The sequence below is a fragment of the Miscanthus floridulus genome, unplaced genomic scaffold (assembly GCF_019320115.1).
Source record: "Miscanthus floridulus cultivar M001 unplaced genomic scaffold, ASM1932011v1 os_2743_2_3, whole genome shotgun sequence".
Taxonomy (NCBI): Eukaryota; Viridiplantae; Streptophyta; class Magnoliopsida; order Poales; family Poaceae; genus Miscanthus; species Miscanthus floridulus.
Window position 1 is genome coordinate 8084 of NW_027098486.1, and position 26448 is coordinate 34531.

At 45.4% G+C, this 26448-nt stretch overlaps 2 protein-coding genes across 5 annotated transcripts; both read left to right on the forward strand.

The window, feature by feature from the left end:
- Positions 1-9419: 9419 nt before the first annotated feature.
- On the forward strand, positions 9420-12543 carry LOC136535391 (protein LAZ1-like). Of its 4 annotated transcripts, none has more exons than XM_066527672.1 (5): positions 9420-9632; positions 9719-9807; positions 10919-11180; positions 11278-11560; positions 11792-12543. In XM_066527672.1, exons 4-5 carry the CDS (start codon positions 11312-11314, stop codon positions 12107-12109), a joined length of 567 nt encoding a protein of 188 aa, XP_066383769.1. In that variant the 5' UTR covers positions 9420-9632; positions 9719-9807; positions 10919-11180; positions 11278-11311; the 3' UTR covers positions 12110-12543. The 4 variants fall into 4 exon arrangements, with proteins under 4 accessions (XP_066383769.1, XP_066383766.1, XP_066383768.1 ...); XM_066527669.1 differs by having other exon boundaries at positions 9719-9803; positions 11312-11560; positions 11792-12540; XM_066527671.1 differs by having other exon boundaries at positions 9421-9632; positions 11307-11560; positions 11792-12541.
- Positions 12544-21688: 9145 nt separating this feature from the next.
- LOC136535389 (O-fucosyltransferase 6-like) lies at positions 21689-26206 on the forward strand. Its single transcript, XM_066527666.1, has 11 exons — positions 21689-22215; positions 22371-22430; positions 22528-22618; positions 22756-22832; positions 23674-23762; positions 23841-24024; positions 24128-24309; positions 24400-24502; positions 24707-25035; positions 25169-25777; positions 25968-26206. The coding sequence occupies exons 1-10, from the start codon at positions 22027-22029 to the stop codon at positions 25584-25586; spliced, it is 1722 nt and encodes a 573-aa protein (XP_066383763.1). The 5' UTR covers positions 21689-22026; the 3' UTR covers positions 25587-25777; positions 25968-26206.
- The last annotated feature ends 242 nt before the right edge of the window (positions 26207-26448 follow it).

Sequence of the window (26448 nt, forward strand, 5' to 3'; positions counted from 1 at the left end):
GGGTGGCGACGGTGAAGCCTTCCCTCCCAGGGGTGGTGCCCCCCGGGGCGGCTGCTGATAACGTGACAGCGGTGGCGACATTGTTGGCGGCGATCCCGGTGCCAATGGTAGAGGTTGCGTCGGAGGTAACTCTCACAGCCCCTCCTCCACCGGTCATGGTGGAGGAGACGAGGGGGGGCGAGCTCCCTACCTTACCGGGTGGAGGGCTGCACGACCTATCCTTGCTGTTGGAGCAAAACGCGCCGGAGGGAAGCGTGGCCAGGATAGAGTTGGGACGCTTGGTGGCATCCCATATGAGCGAGGTGGTGGAGATCCCGTCTAATGATGAGGCAGATATCGTGGTGGAACCGCCGGTGTCGCCATGGGAGCTGGCGGTGGTCCGGTCGGAGGCTGGGCCCTCCGGCGGTTCATCAGAGGGTGACCTAGAGTGGCCCTTCCCTAAGGACCCGTCGAAGGCGAGGTTCATCCTCTAGGATTCCTAGGAGCGCTAGCTCTGGGACATTTTCGGGGGGCAAGGGCATGCCACAGTGTCTGAACTCACCAAGCTATCCGCGAAGCTTGAGAGTGCCTGGAAGCAGGCTCAGTTTGCCCGATAGCTGGTTGAGGTCGACCTGTAGCTCGCAGCGGAGGTGAGTTTCTAGTACTTATCCTTCCCCTTTGAATCTTTTGTCGGTTGTTTTTAGCATGCCTGTTTTTCATAGGAAATAAGGAAGGTGTCGTCCTGCAAGTCTTACTTCCTCCGGGCAGAACACGCCCGGATGGCCGAGCTTGAGCGCCGGGTGGAGTCTGCTTGCCGCGAGTCCTAGGTCCGGGCGGCCGAGGCTACCACGACGCGAGCAGAGGGGCAACGTGCGGCGGAGCGAGCGACTGTTGCTGAGCAAGGGCTCAAGGCGGCAAGGGTCCGCCAGGAGGAGACTGAGGTGGGGCTATGGACATCCTTGGCAAACACTGAGGCGACGCTTGAAGAGGCCCTAGCAGCCCTTGAGCCAGAGCGGGCCACCCTGGAGTCGGCACAGAAGGCCCTGGAGGTGGAGCAGAGGGCCCGGTCGAAAGCGGATTAGAAGGTGCTCGCGCTCTGGGACCAGGTGATGGGGATGGAGGATGCGAGTGCCCGGCTGCATGAGCATGTGGCTTGGTAGGCAGAGGATCTCTCCACCCTTGAGGCCTCTCGTGTCGGTGTGTACCTTTTTTGTTTTCTCGTGGTGTTGATTTTTCCCTCAACCTATTTTTGAGCTTGTCACCCTTCTCGCAGAGCTGGGTGAAAAGGTGAAGGCGCTGGAGCGAGACCTGGAGATGACCAAGGCGAACTTCAGCTAGAATGCCGAGGAGCTGGCCAAGTCCCATGAAGAGCGATGTGCTCTCAAAGGGGAGGTTGGCCAGATCGGCAACGCTGCCCAGCTCGTCGTCTCGGAAGTCTTCGGGTCAACGCCAAGTACCAGCACACCCACGGTTCAACTGGCGGAGGTCCCGGACGCGGTCAAGGACCTTGTCAGGAGTGGGCCGTTTTATGGAGCGTTAGGGGTGCTAACCTCGGTGGTGACGTACCACCCAAATCTAGACTTCGCTACTATCTGCAGTAGGTATGCTGAAGGCCTAAGCATGGAGGATATCCAATCAATCGGGGAGAGCTTGCTGCCGCACGCACGGTCAGTGTCAGAGCAAGTCTCCGCCGAGTGGGTGATGGATGTTTATTGTCAAGACATGGCCCGAAGCATGCGTGGAGAGGATGCTTCCGAGCCTGTGGATAGCTTGGAGCCTGGTTTGGGGGGGGGATGTCGCCTCGGCCTCGACCGAGCCGAACGTCGTGCCGCTGGGGAGTGAGCAGCCTACGCCTTCGTCGGTTGCGCCGCCAGCAGATGCCGCCAGGTTGATTTAATAGCTTGCAGAATATAAGTAGTTTAGTAAATGTAAAAAGTTTAAGTTCGTGGGGAGCCCCTGTGTAAAATGTTCGTGTGTGTTTTAATGACTGCAATCGATTTTTGTTTTTGTGATGGAGTTGCTCTGTTCGGGGAAGCTTGTTCCCCTTCGTTCCTTAGTTTTCCCTTAGCATAATTTTGTTTTTTTATTTCTTTCTTTCTTGTACCTACCTGTTTGTCCCGTAGGCTGCAACCTTGTGAGCCCAGGGCGTGGCCTGCGAGGCTAGGCTGGTCGTAAACATAGGAAAAGGCGGGGTGCGATTAGTCAGAATGTTTTAAAGCAAAGCTACGTAAGGTAAATCAAATGAACGAACTACCCTTTTGTTCAGGTAGGAAGGAGTTTCTCCATATGAAAGTAAAAGAGTACTTAAGGTAAAAACAAAAATAGAGGGGTAGTAGAGCCCCCTAGTGGAGCCTCCGAGCGCCTCGAGCCAAAAAGTGTTCGGGTCGGGGTGTTTTTATAGGAGCGTTCGCTAAGTAAAGGTAAGACTGAAACTTAGGAAAAGAAGAAAGGACATAGCTGTTCCAAGGTGCTTGGAGAGAGCGTCATTGTTGTTGTCCTTCAGTTGGTAGGTGTCCGGTCGGATCACTTCATCCTTCAGTCGTCTGGATCCTTGCCCGCTGTGCCCCCTTCTTCGGTTGCTGCTTCCTCACCTTTTTCTTCCTTTGGCTTGCCAGCTTACCTCAGCAGGCGCTTGAGGAGCTGGCAGTCCTTGTAGAGATGATTGATGGGATAGTTGTGGTTGGTGCACGGGCTCTCCATGAGCTTGTGAAAGTGGCCCAGAGGGTCTTGCTGGGGCTGAGTGCCCACATGATCGGTCGTGGTGACTGATGCAAAGTTAGTCGGTCGGCAGCGATCCTTTCTGTTCTTTTTTCCCTTCTGTGTGGAGGGGCCCTCGTCTTGATCCTGGCACTTGGCCTTACCTTTGTCATGGCCTCTATTGAAGCATGGTGGGAACGATGCTTGCTAGCATGGTTGGACAAAGGTCCGTGGTCCTAGGCGGTCAGGGCTGGGACTCCGGTCGACGCGTAGATAGGCGGTCGGCACGGGGTGGTTGTCAAGTCGAGGTGAGGTGCCATTGCGGTTTCCTATGCCGCACTCTATGGCTGTTGCGGTGATAGGGTGTAGTGCCCCATCTACTACGTCCCTGTTCCTCGGACGGGGAGCGAGGTCGCTAGTCGGCGTCGTGATACGGAGCACTCCGCTTATTGAACGGCGGCGGTTTCCAGCAGTGCCCGGAGGTTTTGGTGGATCGCCCGTTCGCGAGGGTCATTAGGCTCAGGTAGGTCATGCATGAGCATTGCCGTGGTGGCAACATTTTGACTGGCCCGAGCGAACTGTGGGGATTAGTCCCCTAAACTAGGACATTGCGCTAGGGCTGACGGACGTGACCCCGAGCACCATTCGTTGGTCTATGCGCACGGGGCGCAGTATGGTGCATCGAGCGCGATGGCGTAGTCGGTGGCTGATGCGGTCACTGTCATCGTAGATCCTCCCCATGCTCTCGTGTGAGCTCAGGGGCCTCCGTATGAGGGCTCGGAGGGGCATGGGTCCATGAGGACTCCGTTGTCCCTGATGGCTATTCTGGAGCATTTGTCATGGCGCACTCCCAGGACGGACGGTGGCTGGGTGCCATGTCACCGATGCTGGAGTCATCACTCCCGACGTCATCGTCCATGATGTCGAGGAAACAGGTGGGACCGTAGCTCGCCATCCCCACGAACTCAGACATGAGATGAGGCGGCGCCATAATCTTTCGGAGCCCCTGGGCATACGCGTCCATAGGAGACATGAGGCCGTAGGGGAATCGGTCATACGATAGCCGCGATGGCGACAACGGTAGCCCTCTAGGTATTTGGCGGAAGATAGAATGTAGTAAGTAAAGAATGGAATGTATATTACTCATAGTGGGGTTTGAGCAGGGAGTTTATCGGAATGAAGCGTAGATGCCACGCCGTTGGGGTCGTGCGTCCTAGAGTCGATGGAGGACGTCCCTCTGATGGGTGCCGGGTCATGAGTCTCCTCATGGAGGTGGAGTACGCCGAGTCAGTCGGCGACGAAGTCCAAGCTTCCAAAGAGGAAGGCCTAGGATGGCTCGAAGATGGGTGGAACCCACATCCTGGCGGGTGAGAGTGCGGGAAACTCTATTGAGCCAAAGCGAATCGTATCGCCCGAGCCCGTTACGGTGGGGGTGGTTGAAAGGTCCTAATGGCTAGAGGGGGGTGAATGGCCTAATAAAAATTTCTACAACAACACTTAACAAAATGGTTAGACAATTATGAGGCGAAGCAAGTATTGCACTAGCCTAGTCAAAATGCAAGCCACCTACCACAATTCTAGTTTAGATAGTATCTATTCACACAATTGCTATGACACTACCCTATGTTAGTGTGCTCTCAAAAGGCTAACTAAAGAGCCACACCAACCAAGCAAGCAAGCTCTCACAACTAGCTACACTAAAGAGCTTGACAACTAGTTTGCGGTAATGTAAAGAGAGTGATCAAGAAGGTTATACCACCGTGTAGATGAAGGAACCAATCATTCACAAGTATGAATAACAATAAAGACCAATCACCTCAGAATCAATGATGAACACAATGATTTTTTACCGAGGTTCATTTGCTTGCCGGTAAGCTAGTCCTGGTTGTGGCGATTCACTCACTTGGAGGTTCACGCGCTAATTGGCTTCACACGCCAAATCCTCAATAGGGTGCCGCACAACCAACACAAGATGAGGATCACACAAGCCACGAGCAATCCACTATAGTACCTTTTGGCTCTCCACCGGGGAAAGGTCAAGAACCCCTCACAATCACCACGATCGGAGCCAGAGACAATCACCAACCTCCGCTCGACGATCCTCGCTGCTCCAAGCCGTCTTGGTGGCGGCAACCACCAAGAGTAACAAGCGAATCCCGCAGTGAAACACAAACACCAAGTGCCTCTAGATGCAATCACTCAAGCAATGCACTTGGATTCTCTCCCAATCTCACAAAGATGATGAATCAATGGTGGAGATGAGTGGGAGGGCTTTGGCTAAGCTCACAAGGTTGCTATGTCAATGCAAATGGCCAAGAGAATGAGCTTGAGCTGGCTATGGGGCTTAAATAGAAGCCCCCACGAAATAGAGCCATTGTACCCCTTCACTGGGCACAACACAGGCTGACCGGATGCTCCAGTCAAGTTGACCGGACGCTGGACCTCAGCATCCGGTCGCCCGACGACAGCCACGTGTCACAATCTCAACGGTCACTGGAGTTGACCGAACGTTGCACTATAACTGACTGGATGCTAAGCCACCAGTGTCCGGTCATTTCTAGTAAGGTTCCAGAAACGCATTTTGCTCACCGGACGCGTCCAGTCATGCCCGATCGGACTCACCCAGTGTCCGGTCATTCAATGTCTCCTCTGTGCGCCTCACATCAGTGTACGTCAGCACTGACCGGACGCACCTGGCCAACATCCGATCACATAGCGACCCATCGTCCGGTCGTTTGACCGACGCCAGCGTCTTCGCTGATACATCTGATCGGACGTGCCGATCCAACCATGGCTAGCGTCCGATCACTCCCAGTGACCTCCGTCTTTTCTATCTAGGGCGCCGGTGGAGTTTCTTACCCTTGCTCCCAAACTTCACCACCCTTGATCAAATGTGCGAACCACAAGTGTATCACCTTGTGCACATGTGTTAGCATATTTTCACAAATATTTTCAAGGGTGTTAGTACTCCACTAGATCCTAAATGCATATGCAATGAGTTAGAGCATCTAGTGGCACTTTGATAACCGCATTTCGATATGAGTTTCACCCCTCTTAATAGTACGGCTATTAATCCTAAATGTGATCACAGTCTCTAAGTGTCTTGATCACCAAAATGAAATAGCTCCTATAGTTTATACCTTTGCCTTGAGCTTTTTGTTTTTCTCTTTCTTCTTTTCAAGTCCAAGCACTTGATCATCATCATGGTATCATTATCATCATGCTATGATCTTCATTTGCTTCATCACTTAGAGTGTGCTACCTATCTTATGATCACTTGATAAGCTAGGTTAGCACTTAGGGTTTCATCAATTCACCAAAACCAAACTAGAGCTTTCAATCTCCCCCTTTTTGGTAATTGATGGCAACCATTTCATAAAGATATAAATTGAAATTCAATTGAATCCATATTGCTTGCCCAAGCATATTTACCATGTGTAAAAGGATATGGACAAGTTTCATGAACTCCATATGGTAGCAATTGCTCCCCCTACATGTGCTAAGAGTTTGGATTATAGCTTGCACATATGCTTAGATAGAAAATATAGGAGACAATGTCTACCAAATGATGCTAAGGTATAAAAGATGGACCTTTGAAGCATGATACCAATCGGAGTGCACTATTATACCATCCTTAGCACCATGGTTAGCTTGATACCACTTGAAAACAACACTTGGAAATGAAAGTTATCTAGTGATTTCATTTCATCATTCAATCTTACAACTAGCATACATCACACAAGCATGGATATTTTAAATTTAGAACTTATGCCATGCAAGCAAACATATGAAATGCACATTCAAATGCACCATACAAGTTCATGAGCTTGCTCCCCCTACTTGTGTGGTCAAAATTTTAATTGATCCCTTTCCTTTGTCATATCTCTCCCCCTATGTCAAACTCTCCCCCTATTACTTATATCTTTGTTTCTCTCCCCCTTTGTCATCAATGACCACAAAGACTTAAATTATAGATAGGTTGAGATTTATCAATGTTAATCAATGGGGTGAGGATCATATTCCCAAATTTGGTCCAATCTAGATCATTTGCCAAAGATATTTAACTCGGTTTGATCCAAGGACAAGCTTCTTCACACCTCCAAATAAGGGTTATCTTGTACTATATTGAGTTAAACACTTAGAGCTCATTTTCTAGATCAAACACTAGGTTTACAAGCCCATAAACATGTCATATGCTACCACTAGATTAAGTCAAGCATAAAAGCAATAGTGATACCATATAAACATCAAAATCATTTGATTTTCATGAATGAGCCTAATAAAATAGAGAGATGACTAGATGCACTAAACATGTCCTTAGCAAGGATGTATGTCATGCCAATCAGCTTTTACCTTGGATTGCTCGAAGGAGAGGCATGTCATATGAGGGGGTGTATCAACACATATTTGAGAAATCCAATATGTTCAACTCATTCCTTAGCTTGCAAAACCTTTTCTCATCCAATGGCTTGGTGAATATATCGGCAAGTTGATCTTCGGTGCCTACACTCTCAATGCAAATGTCCCCTTTTTGTTGGTGATCTCTTATGAAATGGTGGTGGACATCAATGTAGTTTGTTCTTGTATGTTAAACTGGATTGTTGGTCAACTTGATTGCACTCTCATTGTCACATAGCAGTGGCACTTTCTTGAACATGATTCCAAAATCACTCAAAGTGACCTTCATCCAAAGTACTTGTGCACAACAACTACCGGCGGATATGTATTCGGCTTCGGCGGTTGATAATGCAACACTATTTTGCTTCTTTGATGACCATAAAATAAGTGATCTTCCCAATAATTGACATATGCCCGAGGTGCTCTTCCTTTCAACCTTACATCCCGCATAATCCGAGTCGGAGTAACCAACTAGCTCAAACTTTGCTCCTTTAGAATACCACAAACCAACATTTGGTGTATGCTTCAAGTACCTCAATATTCTCTTTGTAGCCTTCAAATGACTTTCTCTTGGTGAGGCTTGAAATCTTGCACACATGCATACACAAAACATGACATCCGGCCTTGATGCGGTCACATAGAGTAGGCTTCCAATCATAGACCGATACAATTTTTGATCCACCATATTTCCACTTGCATCACTATCCAAGTTGCCATTTGTACCCATTGGTGTGCTAATGGCTTTACTATCATTCATGCTAAACCTCTTGATCATGTCCTTGATATACTTGCCTTGACTCACAAATGTACCATTGTTCAATTGCTTAATTTGAAGATCAAGGATGTAACTTAACTCTCCAATCATGGACATCTCAAACTCACTAGCCATCATCTTTCTAAACTCATCACAAAAGTCTTGATTTGTTGATCCAAATATGATGTCATCAACATAGATTTGCAACACAAATAAAACTTTTTCAATCTTCTTGATGAAAAGAGTGGTGTCAACCTTGCCCATCATGAACCCTTTAGAGAGTAGAAAGTCCCTCAATCTTTCATACCATGCTCTAGGTGCTTGCTTCAAGCTATACAATGCCTTCTTCAACTTGTACACATGGTTGGGTTTCTTGTCATCTTTAAAACCGGGAGGTTGCTCAACATATACTTCTTCATTGATGTAACCATTGAGAAATGCACTCTTGATATCCATTTGATAGAGCTTGATGTTGTGGGCACAAGCATAGGCTAGTAAGATTCTAATTGCTTCTAATCTAGCAACCGGGGCATATGTTTCTCTAAAGTCAAGACCTTCAACTTGTGTATAGCCTTGTGCTACCAATCTTGCTTTGTTTCTTACTACTATCCCATCTTGATCTTGCTTGTTTCTAAATACCCATTTGGTTCCAATCACATTGTGTCCCTTTGGTCTCTCTACTAATTCTCATACTTGATTTCTTGTGAAGTTATTCAATTCTTTCATACATACCATTCACCCAATCAACATCCTTCAATGCTTCATCTATCTTCTTTGGTTCAATAGATGACATAAATGAGAAGTGCTCACAAAATGAAGCCAATCTTGATCTAGTTTGCACACCTCTAGAAATATCACCAATTATAGTGTCCAATGTATGATCCCTTGCAATATTGGTTGGTTGGAGGATTGGAACTTGATTGCTTGCTCTTGCTTGATCATTGGGTTGAGATGATGTACTAGCCACTTGATCTTGTTCATTGTCATGAGAGCCACTTACACTAACTTGATGTGTATCATCTTGCACATTTGAGTTAGAGAGCACTTGCACTTGATCATCTTCATCATCATTCACTTGCCTAGGCCTCAATTCACCAATATACATGTTCTTCATGGCATTTGAAAATTGAATGCCTCTAACATCTTTCAAGTTCTCATTCTCTACTTATTGTAATTCTGGGGGTAGGGGGGGATGCAATCTTATTATCATATCTACTATACCAGTAAGAATATCAGGTAGTTCATCATAAGGATAATGTAGCATTAGGCAAAATGGAGGCACTGTTTCCGAGTAAAAAATATTTGTGACAGCTTGGGAGATACTGTACATTGTCCAGTGGCAGGCAGGCTATTTGTATCATTTCTCTTTGTGCAATCCAAGGCTAAAAGAAACCCCTAGATTTCAATACCAGATTACAGCAATCTACAATCTAGTTTCCACCAGCATTTAAAATCTACAATCTACAAGGTGCTTTTCACAATCTGCAGCTAAAACAATCAAACCCTTACATTTTGTCTTTCTGGTACACTTCATGATATATATATTGTTTGGTGCACTTGCAGCTTTCATATTTTGTTCTCTTCATTTGTGTGTGTTTATTATGTCTGATCAAATGTAGGTGGGGAAGATAAAACAATAGCTTTTTTAAAGAGGGAAGGTGGCTCTGGTTCTGGGCAGCCTCTACTGCATCATGCTTCTGAGAAGGGAATCATACACCATCATTTTCCTGTAAATTTTGTATTGAAGCCCTGGAGATTGGGGACGCGATTCTACCTGATTATCAAATTTGGAATCTTCCAATATGTATTTCCACAAGCCCTTGCAAATTTTTTTATCTGAGAAGTCAGAAATAAGACTTAGTTATGTTTATGTCCTTTTTGCACCTGCAGGTGATCATAAAGACTCTCTCAGCTACCTTATCTCTTCTTCTAGAACCTTTTGGTGCTTATTGTGATGGAGAATTCAATTTACGATGTGGGTAAGACAATCATTTCCTTTCTGTTTCTTTGTCTTCAAATCTGAAGATCACATCTTCCTTACATTGGTTTTTGTTTATGCGCAAGCTATGTTTGTTGAATGCAATTGCCAAATCATCCTCATGATACACATCCTGCTTCTTTTCTTTCGAAAAGACGGCGAAGGATTTTTGCTGTGCTGCAAATATTACTAGAAGACAATTGGCCCAATTTATAAGGGAAACTGGGCCCAAAAACCGTACAACTAGGGGTACAAACCCCGAACAACTTGATTCATAGACCACACAACTAGGGGTACACAAATCATCCCCACACAACTTCGGTCCTCCAACTGTACAACTAGGAGTACACATCTGACACCTCCGGTCCAAAGACCAAAAGCCGACAATCTAATCGCTTGGTACTACAACTCGCCTAGAAGAGCATCACTGAGCATGACTTACAACTATCTTTACACAGATTTACCGGCCAAGCACGGCCGGGACAACTATGCTGGTCCAAACGTCAGGGTAACTACCCAAAGCTGCCTGCACAAAACCAAAAGCTAACAAGGAAAGAGTGTGGCATCAAACAGATGGAAATCGCCAAGCCACTGAGCTGGAATAGCCTAGGGAACCTTCAAGAAGGTAATGATGCCGGGGAACACTGGATCTGCCCTCCAGGCCATCGACGTCCCCAAGTGGATCTGGCTGACCCTGACATAGCACTAGATGCCAAACCACCAAATGCCACAGGAGCAGAAGAGAGGAGGGGGGGAGGAAGGAAAGGGAATGGAGGGGAGAAGGCGCAGGGGAGGACTGAGAGGGCGTTGCTGCCGCCCTCCTCACTGCTCGGCAGGCCTTCGGCAGGCAGCTCTGGCGGCGGCCGAGGCAGAGATAGGGTTGATGGAGGGGTGCTGGCTGGGGGATATGGGAGCTGCCCGATGCTGACGATGTGGGGGCAAGTTGTTTCTCCACTGTACTATGTCATGCTTTCATTGGAAAAAGAAATTCACATCTTATTTGCTTGTTTTCCATTATGAATGAACCAATGTTGAGATGGCTAAATCAGTTATTTCATCTCCTCTTCTACATTTTTTGTTCTAAAAACCCAACGCATATATTTGTGATGCAGGTACCCTTACTTTGCTGCAGTTCTCAACTTTAGTCAATATTGGGCCCTGTACTGTCTAGTAACATGGTATACAGCTACCAAGGACGAATTGGCACCTATAAAGCCTCTGGCTAAGTTTCTTTCTTTCAAATCAATAGTATTTTTGACTTGGTGGCAAGGTGTGGTGATTGCAATATTGTATGCTTTGGGCCTTCTTAGAAGTCCTTTAGCCCAGAGCTTGGAGTTAAAATCAAGCATTCAAGATTTCATTATTTGCATAGAGGTATTCATCCTTCCAGGGTGTTTTTAACTTTTTATTATCTATCTTCGCCATTGCTTAAAAGAATCCATTTCTTTCATGTTTATGTGGCTATTTGTAGATATCTGATAGCACCATGTCTTCCTCCAGGACAGATGGGCATTGCTTCAGTTGTTCACCTCTATGTGTTCCCAGCCAAGCCCTATGCACTCTTAACTAATCAGTCACCTGGAAACAATTCTGTACTTGGGGACTACGTATCCTCTGACCCTGTGGACCCTTTTGAAATTAAGGAAAGCAACCGGCCTACCAAAATGAAGCTTCCACAGTTCGAACCAGATGAGAGAAGCGTGACAAACATAAAAGAAAGTGTTCGGGACTTTGTTGTTGGCAGTGGAGAATATGTGAGTGCTGGGACCAAATCTTCTTTCTGAGCATTACCGACAAATTTCCTCTCTTTATATGTTATTATAGGTTGGGTTTTGAATTATCTGAACCAGCAGAATAAATCTTACCTTGACAGTCAAATATGGTCTCTTCTATTATTACTTTATATGGGTTGTGTGGGTTTGCAGAATATGTTTGTGAGCATAATTTCCATGCGTTGTCTTGTTTTCTTCCCTCCTTTAACTTAGGTGATCAAGGATTTCAAGTTCACTGTTAACCAAGCAGTGCGGCCAGTGGAGAAGCGCATTGATAAATTGATGAAAAAGAATGATAAGCGCAAGAAAAGCCAGGATGACAACTGGGTGAGTGCAGCAACACCAGAGAGACCTGTTCGTGGGATTGATGATCCATTATTAAGCGGAAGCACAAGTGACAGTGGTGTCACAAAGGGCAAAAAGCATCGCAGAGTTGTGAGCTCAGCTGCTGCTGCGGACAGCTGGGGAGGTGGTGATCAAGCTTCTGATGCATATGAGATCAGGGGTCGCCGCTGGGCTGTAAAAAGCTAACGATTCTACTTTGCGCGAAGGTAAATTCAAACCATATTTTACGTGGGAAAAAAAAGACTGGTAGGTTTGCGTTTGCTGGTAAATACTGGCCATTTTGGAGCCTTCGCAAGTTCCGACTGTCTTTGTATAGGTATATATAAAAAAGGTAGCTGATAATGATAGGTAACCTCTGTGCATAGATTGTTAATTTTGCTTTTCTTTTTCTTGGTCTGAGTCGTACTGATATTTGGTGTTGCAAAAATGTAGAAGTGCAGTAGTTTTTTTTTTCATTCTTTGGAAATGGAAACGCTTGTTCTTGCGTAATTGTGTCCATTTGGACATATTTGTGTAATGTTACACAGTTACATGGACTATTCATCTGAACAACAGTACACTGCGTAACTGAGAAGTGCCAGAATCGTATACTCTCGAGTACCAGAACAGTAGCGAAGGACGCTGATATTATATTTTTCTTTCTCCTCGAGGAATAAAGTGTTAATACGGAGTATCTGTATTGCATCCTCCATGTGTAGAATTGAATTTCTGTAAAAAAAAAAATGAAACTTTAGCCGATAATGGGCCTGTCTGACTGCTGCGCATGGGCCGATAAGGCCTAATGAACATTACACCCTTTATTTTGACGTTATAAAAGGGGCGAGGGTTACAATTCCACACAAGTTCAGTTCATCTCGTAGTCTTTAGTCGTTGCAGGCGTATCACAAAGTAGGGTGTGACGGATGATTTTTTTCCCCAAAATGTGTTGTATGCAGCTAGATTTTTTTTGAAGAAAAATTGCAGCTAGAATTTGAACTCATGCAGAGGAAATTATTGCATCAACCAATCTCAAACCACTCACTCGCTCAGTGAGTCAGTGGATAGAGCTCGTATCGCACGGTCGACAGACCCTCAAATGGACCAGCCATCCAAAGCCACCGCACAGACCTGAGACCTGCTCCAACTAAGGTGATGACGTGATGAGAGGGACCCCGTCCGTGCTCCAATCGGCTGCTCGCCACATTCTCTCTCCCTGGCATACGGGCCCACACTGGCGTGGTCTACCACTCCATGCCTCCTGCGCGTGCGGCCCCTGGCCCTCCTGTCCATGGGCGCACGATCTGGCGATCTGCGCTGCTGGCTCGCGGTCTCGAGGTCAGCTAAACCTGTCGTTGACCGAGGTAGGGACGAACGAGCGAGCCACTACTGATTCCATTCCGGGGAATCTGAAGTTGTTTAATCCCTGTAGTACTCGGATCGGACAGGGACAGCAAAGCATTCAGTTTTGCAGGCCAACTTACAGCTCTTGATTAACGAACCTTTTTTTTTTTTGTCACCTCTTATCTGGATATAGCTGTAGTATCTATTCGTATACAGACACACATCTACACCACACACACTCACACCACACTCACACCACTAGTACACGAGCAGACCTACAACTATACACAGATATGAAGACGCGTCGTAGAGAGATAACCAGAAACCAGCAGGGTTTGTAGGTGACGGAAACGTCGCAGTCCCTCTGTGGCACCACACGTTGAGAGGCTTCACTAAAAATTATTATGGGAATAAATTCCGGTGAGAACACCAGTGCCAAAAACGGGGTTCCAACGCTGGTGGGCAGCATGCTCACCTGCACCGCGTGCCAACCGAGCCGGAGCTCGTTCTCAATGAACCTTTTTTTTTTGTGCTGGGACTGGGAGGTTTGACCTCACAGGGCTTTGTTAAAGACACTACCCAATAGCATGTTGTTATTTTGGACATTGTTTGTGTGAAATCATGTGTGCCATTCGTGGGTCGTGTTTTTTTCACTTGTGTTCGGTCATGCCTCAGCGTCAGCTGTAACCGTGCCTAGGTGCGTTGTACCCTTCTGGTGTGTATTCCGTGGTTTGCCACACTTATATCAATAAGAAATCAGATCGGCAATCGCCTACTGCAGTTCCTTCAAAAAACAATTATGGTTTGCATGTACACACATAAATAACTAAATAAAAAGTAAGATGCTTTGCCCCTTGGTTGGGCAGTTGGCGCCGAGATCGGTTCCTCTACGAACGAAGTTACAGTGACTTTGTCACTAGTAACTAACAGGTGGCGCGATGCTCATCGGATCCAGACAAAATGAATGTGGCCTGAAACGTAGAGAAGACTCAATTCTTGGCGCCACCTTTTTGTTTTCTTTTCGTTTGATCAATCAAAAAAAGGCAGTAGAGACCTGGACTATAATCGTCCAGGACCAGGCCGGGGCTCCAGTCTCCAGGTACCGCCATCACCACCCACCAAGAGCCGATTTCGTCTGCACATGCCATCTGTTTTCCACGCCACGCATGGTGCGTGACTACGTACGTGACGCGATCCTCCCCAACACAATCATAAAAGGCCACCCGGCGCCATCCCAAGCAAAGTGACTGGCAGGCCGTTGCACTGTACAGTCTCCCCGTCCCCATGTGCTCCTAATCTCCGACATAAACTAACCCGTCGTCGGTTCGTTTCGCTAAAAAATCAAACTGAAAAGTACTATTCACTAATTCGTCGTGAGAAAAAAACACTATACTACGTACTGATAAGCCAGACAAGCAAACGGGGCCCGTGTCTGGAATCCCCATCTCCCCTCCCCCATCTCGTCGTGCCATGTGCATGTGCTCCCAAGTCACCCGTTCCTCGATCCCCTCGTCAAACTATCAAAGCGACCAATGGGGCATGCATTTACCATTAGGATTTAGGAACGCAGCAGAGCTCGCAATTAAGCAGCCGAGACAGACAGACAGTACGCCGGACACCTGTGCCGCGCTTGCCGGTGCAAACGTCAGTGCTGAGGAAATTACTCTTGCTCCTCCCGTCCCCGTCCCTCCGTACTGAATTATTGGAGCCGGCGCGGCGCTTTACTGTTACTGATAGGGGTGCCGGCAATGCAAATCCAGCTTAGGGATGCCATCAGTACGTGCTTGATTCCGACGCTCTCGACCCTTCTTATCCGTTCCAACAACTAAAGTGGTACTAATTGGTACTTAGTTTGCTTCCAGTCGATCGGAGCCGCTTTAATTATTCGGCATGTTCGCTGGTTGGTTTCTGGACTGATAAGCTCGGCTGGTGTTAGTTTGTTGTGAGAGGAAAACATTGTTGACTGGTTGATAAAGCCCTGGCTGAAACCATCAAGCGAACAGGCTGATTATGGGGCTGAACCTGACTCTTTGATTGGATCACCTAGTTGCTTTCCTAATACTACTCTCCAATACATAGACCGGTACATAGTCATTTTTATTTTTCCAAAAAAAGATATACTTCTTCCGTTCCAAATTATAAGACGTTTTAGCTTTTCTAAATACGTTACATTTGCTATGGACATAGATGTACACTATATCTAGATACATAGTAAAAGCAATGTATCTAGAAAAGCCAAAACGTCTTGTAATTTGGAACGGATTTAGTATATAGATAGTCACAAATGGAGTTGTTTTTTTTTTTTTTTGAAAGGGCACAAATGGAATTGGTAGGCAGCTTTGGTCCACACCGCCGGTGGAGGAACAAAGCTCCGGGCACGATTGAAGGAAAAAGGCATGCGAAGGGTGGGAGGCTGTCACGTTCTACTAATAAAGATCGATGCAGGGTTGGTTTAGCTAGCCTAAAGCATGCGATCCCGTCTCTTTGTTTAGTTACGCTGCCTTTTCTCGCCTTGTTTACTACTTGTAGCATGGCGTGTCTCTGTGTTGGGCCCCCTGTTTATCTTCAAGTTGAAGGGTTGGATGGATCGGTCAGGTGACGATGCTTGCTGCTGCTAGGTGTCAGCGGGATGGAGCTTGGCAGATTGGTCGAGGACATGGAGTTCACTGGTGCACTGCCAAAGTGCCAATTGCCATGCGTGGGTTCGTTTCTGGAGAGATGTGCAGGAGGCAGTTATCGCCGAAGATTATCTGGAAGCAGCCGGCCAAGGTGTCAGTCAGATGCGGCCTGCGAGGGATCGCCGTGGGCGTCTTTAAAAAATGGCGGGGATGGGAGCAGGGAGCAGCTTCAGTGCTTGTGCATCGGTGCTGCAATGCTGCAGCCTGGCAGCGTGAGTAGTGCCTCTGCGTCTGCGTGCCAACTTTGTCCCAGTTGCACGTAACCGCCGGATGCCTGACTGACACGGTCCTGGTGGTCGGCCGATTTGGCTGCTGTGCAAAGATACGATCTCGGCTGCTCTGCTGCTGTGCTGCCGTGTTCTGCCCGCAGTGCGCAGGTGGAGGCAGATTGATTCTTCGTCCATTTCTTTCTGTTGGGATTGGGAAACCAGGTGTGCTATGGTGCAGTAGTGGCAAAACAATGATGCGTTTCCCACTCATATCAAAAGTAAAAAAAAATAATAATGTGTTTTGTTTATTTTTCTAGATAGAGGAAGGGAAAACATTGCTAATTTTCTAATAGCGGAGAGGAGCCGGTGGGCATTTCAGAAAGAACCAGCAACATACTACCCAAATATCCCACTGTTCTGTTGCTTGGTTCAATGATCACCAGCTCGTGCACAGTGCACTACACTTCGCCGACTATGCAAACTCACAAATTACGTACGTACAATAACCATTTGTGTACAGCTCATAATCCAACAGTTCAAAACCATCTAGCTAGAACAAACCCTCAAGAATATATTAAATTGGTTAGATGCATGGTTGTAGTTGAGGGCAGATGAAGGTGGATCTCTTTTGCTCGCTGCTATGTGCCAGCAGAGGAGGAAGGGCGCCAATGGTGGATCTTCATCGGGCTTGTACCGAGCTTGAGGTGGATCATCTGTGTGTAGATAGAGAAGGGGAGATAGAGGTGGATTTGGCTACGCGAGAAAGAAGAGAGAGAGAGAGGGGGGGGGGGGGGGGGTTGCTCAGAAATGTGCCAAAGAAAAGAGGAATAATAGAGAGAGGGGAGGCATTATATATAGGTAGTCAATCAATCTTGCCATTTAGGAGTATTAGCTAATGGTTCCAAGCAAGTTTCAGCTAATAAACTACATAGCTACCCCCATCCATTCTCTTTTATAAGACACAATTTAATATGTCATGTTTTTTCAAATTACACTTATAACCATTTATTTACTTAAAAATTTAAATTATATTGTTTATACTTATAAACTATGATAATTGTAATACATTAAATTGCATATCTAACTATACCAAGTTTGTATTATAATAATTAAAAATTATTAGCCAACTTATTGGTCACAAATTTTAAAGTTTGAATCTTCATATGGCACTGAGAACGGAGTGAGTAATAGTTAGCATCTCCAAGAGTTTGTCAAATTTTACTTGGCAAATCTTGTGATTTGCCAACTCCCAAAATTATATGCCAAGTAAAAAAACAATCCATCTCCAAGAGTTTGGCATTTTTGACTTGGTAAAATAAAAAAATCCGTTAATAAAACAAAGAGGCCCGCTAAGCGAACGAAGAGCCCCGCTAAGCGAACGAAGCCTGTTCGGTTGGCTGGTTCGTATCGTTGCTGGTTCGTGAAGAAGTACTGCTGGCTGATTTGTGTGAGAGAAAAATACTGTTCTGGCTGAAAATTTACGATCGTTTACGACAAGCCACAGCCAAACGAACGGGCTGGAAGAGCCCCGCGAAGAAACGAAGAGCCCCGGATGCCAAGCCGTATACGCGCACGTATATTTGCGCGCACGGAGGAAAGATTTGCCAAGTTGCTATTGATGCCAAATTGTTTTGCCAAACTGTTGGAGGCTATTTTTTCTTGTTTTGCCAAAATTATATAGATGCCAAGTTGAGATAGCAAACTCTTGGAGATGCTCTTAGCCAACTAATATTAGCGGTGAGCTATTAGCTACGTAACTAACTATTAGCTGCTAATGGATTCAAACATGATCTTAGTTCGTAGTATCTTGCTTTCTCTTCACAAGAAAAAGAACAAGAAAAAAATAGAAGGAAAAGATATATATCTTCACCCAGGGTCGGAACCAGGATCCAAAGATAGGGGGGGCCAACCCGTCAAGGCATCAAGCCTCGACAAAATTTATGGAACATAAAAAATGAAGTATATATATAAATATAATTATATATATAAATATATATTGTCATAATGATTCAATCATACCAGTTGGTTCAAGCTTTCCTGACTTCCTGTTCCTGTGCTCGCTCAGCAGCTCTGCTGGAGTTGCTGTATACAGGGTGGGGCGGTGCCGCGGCGGGCAACGACACTAACGGAGATGGAGATTGGAGAGGCGTCGACGGTGAGTTGATGACAGCAATGTACAGCATGAATGCCGCAAAGAATGCAGCGCAGCTAGGGAAGAAAGGCGAGTCCACGAATCTGAGTAGGATCGATTTGCATTCACAGCAATGACCCTTACGGATGGGCTTCGACTAGTATTAAAGTCGGCTGATAAGCCGGCTGAAGCTGATTTGTTGTGAGAGAAAAATACTGTAGATTATAGCTGATAAGCCGGCTGATAAGTTCAAGCGAACAGTTAGAGTATGACGTTTGGTTTCATGGGCCAAGTTATCTTCTAATTGGGCTTTGGCAAGGCCTTTCTTATCTAGTAATTACTAGTGACTAACAGTGATTAAGAGGCATCTAATGAAGACCGTGAAATGTTGGGGGGGGGGGGGGGGGGGAAACCATGGACGGGGACAGCATTATGTATTATATAGAACATCGTCTTTTCTCCGTATGAATATTCGGTCGCCATTTGCTAAAAGAAACAGTGTTTGTGACCAACAATTATTGTTCAAATTTTCTAATACCTCCATCCAATTCTAAGTTTGGTCTAAGTCAAACTATCCTTTCTTTAACTAAGTTTAAATAAAGCTATATCAATATTTATGGCTTTAAATAAATATATTATGAAAACATATTCCATAAAAAATATAATGATACTTGTTTAGTATGATAAATATTGATTTTTATATAAATTTGGTCAAAATTAAGATAATTTGACTCAGCACTATGCTACAATTAGTCATAGAAGTATTTATATCTTGCTGCATCAATCTAGAAGAATTAAAAGGCAAATTAGAAAAAGGCTCTTTCAAAGTCTGAAGTCATCGACAAGACCTGTTCTCCATTCACCGGTTCACATCGGCACTCAAAATAGTGCAGTTTAATTGTATGCTTTATCCAATAAGCTCAATGCTTGGTCGATGTCAACATAATTTTCCAAGTCATATGCACGTGGAGTCACCCCAAAAAAACATGGCCTTTTTTCAATACTTAGAAGAATCGTGCATCATCGTATTAATAAGCAAAGAGAAAATTGGACTGGTTACAAACAGTTCAACAACCAGATTAATGTTTTATTTACAATATGCACGGCTAAGATTTGATTGCACATATCAAATGGATGAAGCTAAAAATGTGGGCACGACAGTAGCAAACAGATTTTTCGGCAAGCCAATTATGAAGACGAAATCACGAAACCCTCACGATTGAGCTCATATAGGTTTTGTTCGCTGGTCTAAAACTTGGTTAAAACTGGCTGAAAACACTGTTCCGGTTGAATTGTTGCGAGAGAAAAAACACTGTTCCGACTGAAAAAGAAGCCGAACAAGTCGAATATGGGGTAAGCCGAACAGGACCATAGTCATGGGTGGGCCGGGACCAGGTTGAATTTAGGTTGATGATTGATGGTGACTTGCCTTCTAATCCACCCTCTCCCTCAGCACATAATTTTGCGGCCTTTTTGCGTGCACAGTTTGTTAGAGACGTCTCCGTCGCCGCAGCGTTGGCTTCTTCTTAGCTCCACTTGTGCGCATCAGACCCTTTTTTTTTGTAAAATAAAATGTGTAGTACGGCACCCACCACAGCATCCATCCATGCCCGTCAGGCAGGCCGTCACGTGCGCATCTTCTAAGCTAGTTCACTGGTCACGTTCGCTCCAGGCTATTATTCTCAGCAGTGATGGGAGCATGCATATATACACTTGAACAAATTACATAACTGAAAAAATGATTTTTTTTAGAGAACAACTGAATAAATAATTCGGCCTATAATATATGCTCATAAACATAACCAATAACGGACCCAACGCTTAATTATTGTAGCTAGCCCGAGCGAGCACATTGTGCCGATTAGCACCGACGGAGCTTAGTTAGGTCATAGTGGGCCATGCATGGCCCCCTAAGCTAGAGAAATTGGTAATGAATGTTTTAATTTCACCACTTTAAGTCATAATAAAATAATAATATGTCCCCTCTCATTACATTTCATATCACGTTGTCCCCTCCTTATTTCATGCCCAACCTCTGCCGGTGCCGATTAGGTCGTTTGTTTTGGAGCTATGCCACTGAACATAACTCAAAATTTATCGCCTGTAATATGTGATCTCATGCCTTTTCTTATAGAAACCACAAACTTCGGATATCTTCAAGGTTTATGTGTCTAGATTCGAAATTAACAGGGGCAAGTACTAGTTAGGCCTCGTTCGGTTAGAGCAAAATGAGGCTAGGATTCCTTCTAGAAAGTTAAGGCTTATATAAATTAGCTAACAGCTCCGGCCAGGAATCCTTTCATGCCATCATTCCCGGCGAAACGAACGGCCCCTTAAGATTTTTTTTTTTATCAAAAGGATCTACTAGAAATGTTTGGTCCGAACATATTCGAGTGAAATGGTGCATCGGACAGAGAGCTTTGGACCTAGCCATCTTGTAAAACGCTATGGCTGCACTTCTGACCCTCTGGATCGCGGTTGTTACTCTAATGCAAGCTGGCACGGACTGAAGCATGCATGTGTGCGATCTTGCATGCGAATCCCAAACAACTTTTTCCTTTTTTTTTTTACCCGAGAATGGGATACTCTGCTACTAGTAGGCTAATAGTACTGTCAACCTTCTCGTAGCCAATGATGGCGTTCATCCGTAGAAAATTTCATCGTGCATGTTCCACGAATCCATTCACATGAAACTAGGCTGGAACACCGAGTCCTTTTGAGCACACCTTTTGTGTGACACACGGAAAGGCGGGCGAGTCGGGCACGACGACACCGATCGATGACATGTCCAAAATCCGTGTCATTCGCCTCCTGCTTTTTGATGATGAGACGCGACATGATTGACATCCAGCACGTCCTACAGCAGCAGTCACCCACACCCACTTGTAATGTCTGTTTCGACCGTAGATCGCACAAGCTTAACCCCAAACACCTCTTGACATTTGCGTGACAGAATATATTGAAAAAGATCACAGGAACAAAAAAAAAAAATGCCATGCAGTATCTGAAACAATGAAGGCAATTAAGCACTAAAATGGTCTGCACATTAAATGTGCTCGTAGTCAAATCTATGGCTAGTGATTACTAGTATTTTGCAACGGTTAAAATCTGCGTAATTGTATGTTACCCCACCAACGCCCTAAACTTTACCCAGTGTGACTGACTAATAACCAGCCACTACTGGACACCACCCATCGTGGTACTCATCACTAGCCACCAACTCACCCTCTCATAAAGTCATAAGAGACATCGACAGAACAAGCCAGATCGATGATCGATCGACTCAGCACGGAAAAAAACAAAAGAAATCAATATGATATTGTTAATAATTGCATGTTAATCCCGCTTTCTAGCCAAAACCAGCAGGCGCCGCAAATTTAAATATTGAAAAACGGTTGCTAGCATGCGAAGATTCCTCTGGTTTTTTCTTTAGTTGCCGACCCATTTCTTGTTGCACTCCACACCCTGAAACCCCGGCGTTTTCTCAGTTACAGCCCCCGCCTCGCCCGCCGGCTCGTGCTCTTCTCGTTCACTTGCCTTGCTTCCCATTTCCGAGTGCCGCCCGCCACCCGGTTCCGCCTCCGCCACCGCCACCGCCAGCGCTTCGCGTCTCTCCCGCGGGCGCCAGGTGCACGCTCGAGTCATCAGAGGGGGGGCGCGGAGGAGGCCGGCCGAGAAGCGGAGGCCCCGAGTCCCGGCGCGGGGACCAGAGGCGGCCGCGTACGTGCGCGGCGCGCGCTCGCGTGCGTGTACGCGTACGTGCGTATGGGGTCGAGGCGGCGGCGGCACCACAACCACGGCCGGTGGGTGGTGCCCGCCGTGGCGCCGGCCGCGGCGGCGTTCGCAGCGGCGGGGTTGCTCCTCCTCGTAGTCGCGTTCCACTGCTTCCTGTCGCCGCCGCTAAGCGACGGCGGCGGCTCCCGTGTCTTCCGGCGCCCGAACCCGCCGTTCCTGGTATGCTCGCTTCCTACGATTCCGGGGACGACGGGGGTCTTCGGTTCATGAATGGTCAAACCCGGGTACCCGGCTCGTCGTCGATTTCGTCATCCTCCTTGCTTAACGCGCGGCTCCTGTTCTTCTCTCTCCCCTCCTTTTGTTTCTCCGAGCAGTTGAACAAGCCAGCGGAGGTGCGCAGAAATGTAATCGGCGCCGAGGATTTCGCTGTCCCCGTGAGTGCAGAATTCCGTGTTCGGTTCGTTCTATTCTTTCCTCGCTCGGGGGAGTTGAGCGGTCATTTCGCCGAATTTATTTCGTGATGGTTTGCAGAGTGGTGGGAGCAAGCTTGGGGAGGAGCTCTGGCAGTCCAAGGCGGCGGGCAACTTCTTCGGCTGCAGCAACGCCACCAAGCAATTCGCCGGTACGCGTTCCACGCGACATATGGTGATTTCTTTTCATCTACGTTAACGTTCCGCGCTGGGGGAAGAGTTGATTGATGCTGCGCGTGTGTTGGGTGCCAATCTGCCAATAAAAGCTTACATTTTTTTCTCTCTCTAGATGCCGAGGCTGTGACCAAGTCGGACCGTTACTTGATGATCGCGACGAGCGGCGGACTGAATCAGCAGCGAACAGGGGTAAGAACAATACAAACTGCCAAACGAACAGCGCTGGCTGGTATACCATCAGAGCATCTCATCTCAGTTAAAAAAAAAATCAAAAGCTATCTGGTTGTGCTGTGGTTAAATTTAAGCAAGTTATGCTGTGGTTCCAGTACAAACGGAGTTTTTATCTGAAATCTTATTGCCTGTGCCTATGTCTGACAATTATGAGAGTTATTAGGAGCATGTACTGATCTACATGCTACCATTGTAGCTTTTCTTCAGTTGTACTCGTCCAGCGTGTACAAGTTAATCATTTAATCCAACTACTATTTGATGCGATCGGCAATCAGCTAGTCACTCCTATACTCCAACCACTTGTTTTGTTGGCCTCGTACGTCACCGCGCCCGTGCATTTCTGTCTTTTGTTGGTATCCTCCAACTACTTTCTGGCACCCTCAGCGGCCTGTACATGTGTTTCATTTCCTGCCAGTTGGCACTTGCGTACAACTACTGTCAGAAATGTGTAAATAATGCTTGCCAACTCGGGTCGTCAATAATCTTATCATGTTTCCAATTCTGTAGCATAACTTATACAAAAGTATAATTACACTGAAGTAGTTTTGATAACTAATCTAAATAGTATGTTTATGTTGATTTACTTCAATGTTTTGAAAAGTTGGCTATTTTTCAAGCTCGTGAATGTGTGTGAGATCTCATGTCTTCTTTTTTCAATAATTGGAGAATAAATTAAACATAACAAAAAAACTTCTCTTCCAACACCATTTGTTTTGAAATGATGATTTGTCGATTTATCTTTTGACTGAATCTTTCTCCCATAGATAACGGGAAGTTCTGCTACTTATCTGATTTCCAGATCATAGATGCTGTTGTTGCAGCCCGCATACTGAATGCAACACTTGTCATTCCAAAGCTGGATGAAGAATCCTTCTGGAAAGATGCGAGGTCAGACCTCACAGTCATTACTCTCTCTTGTTTGTTGTAACAAAGAACCTACTCCCAATCTTTAGTTCTGCATTGCAGTGACTTTGCAGAGATATTTGATGTCGATTCATTCATATCCTCACTCTTGAATGATGTAAAGATCGTACGACAAGTACCTGACAGGAATGGGAAACCACTTTCGCCATATAAGATGCGTATTCCTAGAAAGTGTACTCCTAAATGCTATGAGAGCCGAGTGTTGCCTGCTCTTCTAAAGAAGCATGTAAGCATTAAGGTTTTTTGAATTTGACATGTTTCCTTATGTTTGACATTTTTCAGTGAAAAATGCTCAATTCTGACATCAATTCTTGAATTTTGACCCACAGGTTGTTCAGTTAACCAAATTTGACTACCGGTTGTCAAATAAGCTAGAGACTAATCTTCAAAAGCTTAGGTGTAGAGTCAATTATCATGCACTAAGGTTTACAGACCCAATCCTCAAAATGGGTGAAATGCTTGTCCAAAGAATGAGGGAAAAAAGTGGGCGCTTCATTGCTCTTCACCTAAGGTGATATTCGATCACCTTTTCTTTTTCTTGTCCAACACTTCTTGTTTCATATATAGTACACACTAACTCTGATTACCCATCTATTGACAGATTTGAGCCTGACATGCTTGCGTTCTCTGGTTGCTACTATGGGGGTGGAGACATTGAGAGAAGAGAACTTGGTGAGATTCGTAAGAGGTGGAAGACCCTGCATGTAAGAGAGTAGTATTGTATTCGTAAGAGGTGGAAGGCCTGTTCGCTTGAACTTATCAGCTAGAATCTACATTATTTTTCTCTCACAACAAAACAACTTCAGCCAGCTTATCAGCCGGCTTTAATACCAGCCGAACAGGCCCGCGCTTCTGAAAGTAAAATCATTTTAGTTTTTTTATGTGACACATCTGAAAATATTGTACAGGCAAGCAACCCTGACAGAGAACGGCGGCACGGAAAGTGCCCTCTAACACCAGAGGAAGTAGGGCTCATGCTCAGGGCATTGGGATTTGGGAAGGACGTGCACATTTATGTTGCATCAGGAGATGTATATGGAGGCGAGGAGACACTGGCACCTCTGAAAGCACTCTTCCCAAACTTTCACTCAAAGGAAACTCTAGCAAACAAGGAGTTAGCTCCTTTCTTACCATATTCATCTCGCATGGCTGCTCTTGATTTTATTGTATGTGATAGGAGCGATGTTTTTGTGACAAACAACAATGGCAACATGGCCAGAATGCTAGCTGGTCGAAGGTACTCTTTTCTTTCTGTTTTTCCTTTAGTGCTAACCTAAACTCAGTGGCAATTGATTGAACAAAGTGAATTTGCTTTATCTTTCTTACACTCTAAGGCAATGGTGATTGACTGATAAATTGTGGATTTTCAGGAGATATTTTGGGCACAGGAGGACCATAAGGCCCAACACTAAGAAACTTTACTCGTTATTTCTGAATCGAACCAGCATGAGTTGGGACACATTTGCATCTAAAGTTCAGACCTTCCAAAAGGGATTCATGGGGGAGCCCAATGAGATTAAACTAGGAAGAGGCGAATTCCATGAGCATCCTGTAGATTGCATTTGTGCAAGATCGAAGGGGAAAACTGGACAGAGCAGGCCTCACCTAGTTAAAGGTGCTGGAGAAGCTGTGGAGAATCATTCTATTGATGGGGAACTTGACTGGAAGGATTTGGACTACGGAGAGCATACACCCTTGGGCAGGGATTCATCTAATGAAACCGAATCAGATGATATTCGTGTTGGTGGATCAGACATTCCTGAACTGGAGGATATGATATCAGACTAGACACAGATAGATAGTTCATTATAGGTTTGTTTTTATTTACAAATGGGCTTGGTGATAATTTTGAGGACAGAAGCTGCTACATAATTTATCTTTCTCCTGTTTATTCTTGGAGATTGGAGACACATAGAAACAAGTTTTTGCCAGCTCGACAAAGAAGAAAGGCCTGGAAGAGCTTCCTTCAGAAAAGACAGGTAAATACAAAATTCTTGAAGTAAGCCAATGTTATTTCTGGTCTCAATGCACTTGATTCTTTGAAAATTTAAGTTTACCTCATCAAAATCTCCATATATTTGGATCATCACATAATTTCAGTCTTATCATACCTTCGACCCAACTGGCATTAAATCGTCAGTATTGACACTCTCTGTCTTGTGAATGCAGGAGGAAGCCTATAGTTCAGTATGAGGTAGCAACTGTACAGTGTTTGATCGGTCCTCAAACAGTGCTGACTGGAGAAATGGGAGTCATTTTGACAGTCATGGTTTCTCTTTCATATAGCTTGTACCGTAGATAGAAACAAAAGAATTCCCTCTTATGTTTTACTGTGTAGTGTTATAATGAGATTTTGATGGGTCTACCATCATTCTTGATTTTATTTTTTGATAAATGTCCGTTACCAATTTTGCTGGCCTCCATTTAAATCTGTATATATAAACTGAAACATGAGAATGTAAAGGGAAATTTTGTCCGAGCATACATCATTTTATTTCCCCTTTCGCAAATATAGAATTGTCTTGCAGTTTCTCCTTAAAAAAAAACACTGCACCTGTCCCCATATTAGTTTCATCGACATGTTCCATTTGCTTGATCTGTCAACATTTCAGTGCGCTGAATATTCCTTCAGACTGTTCTTTACACACTG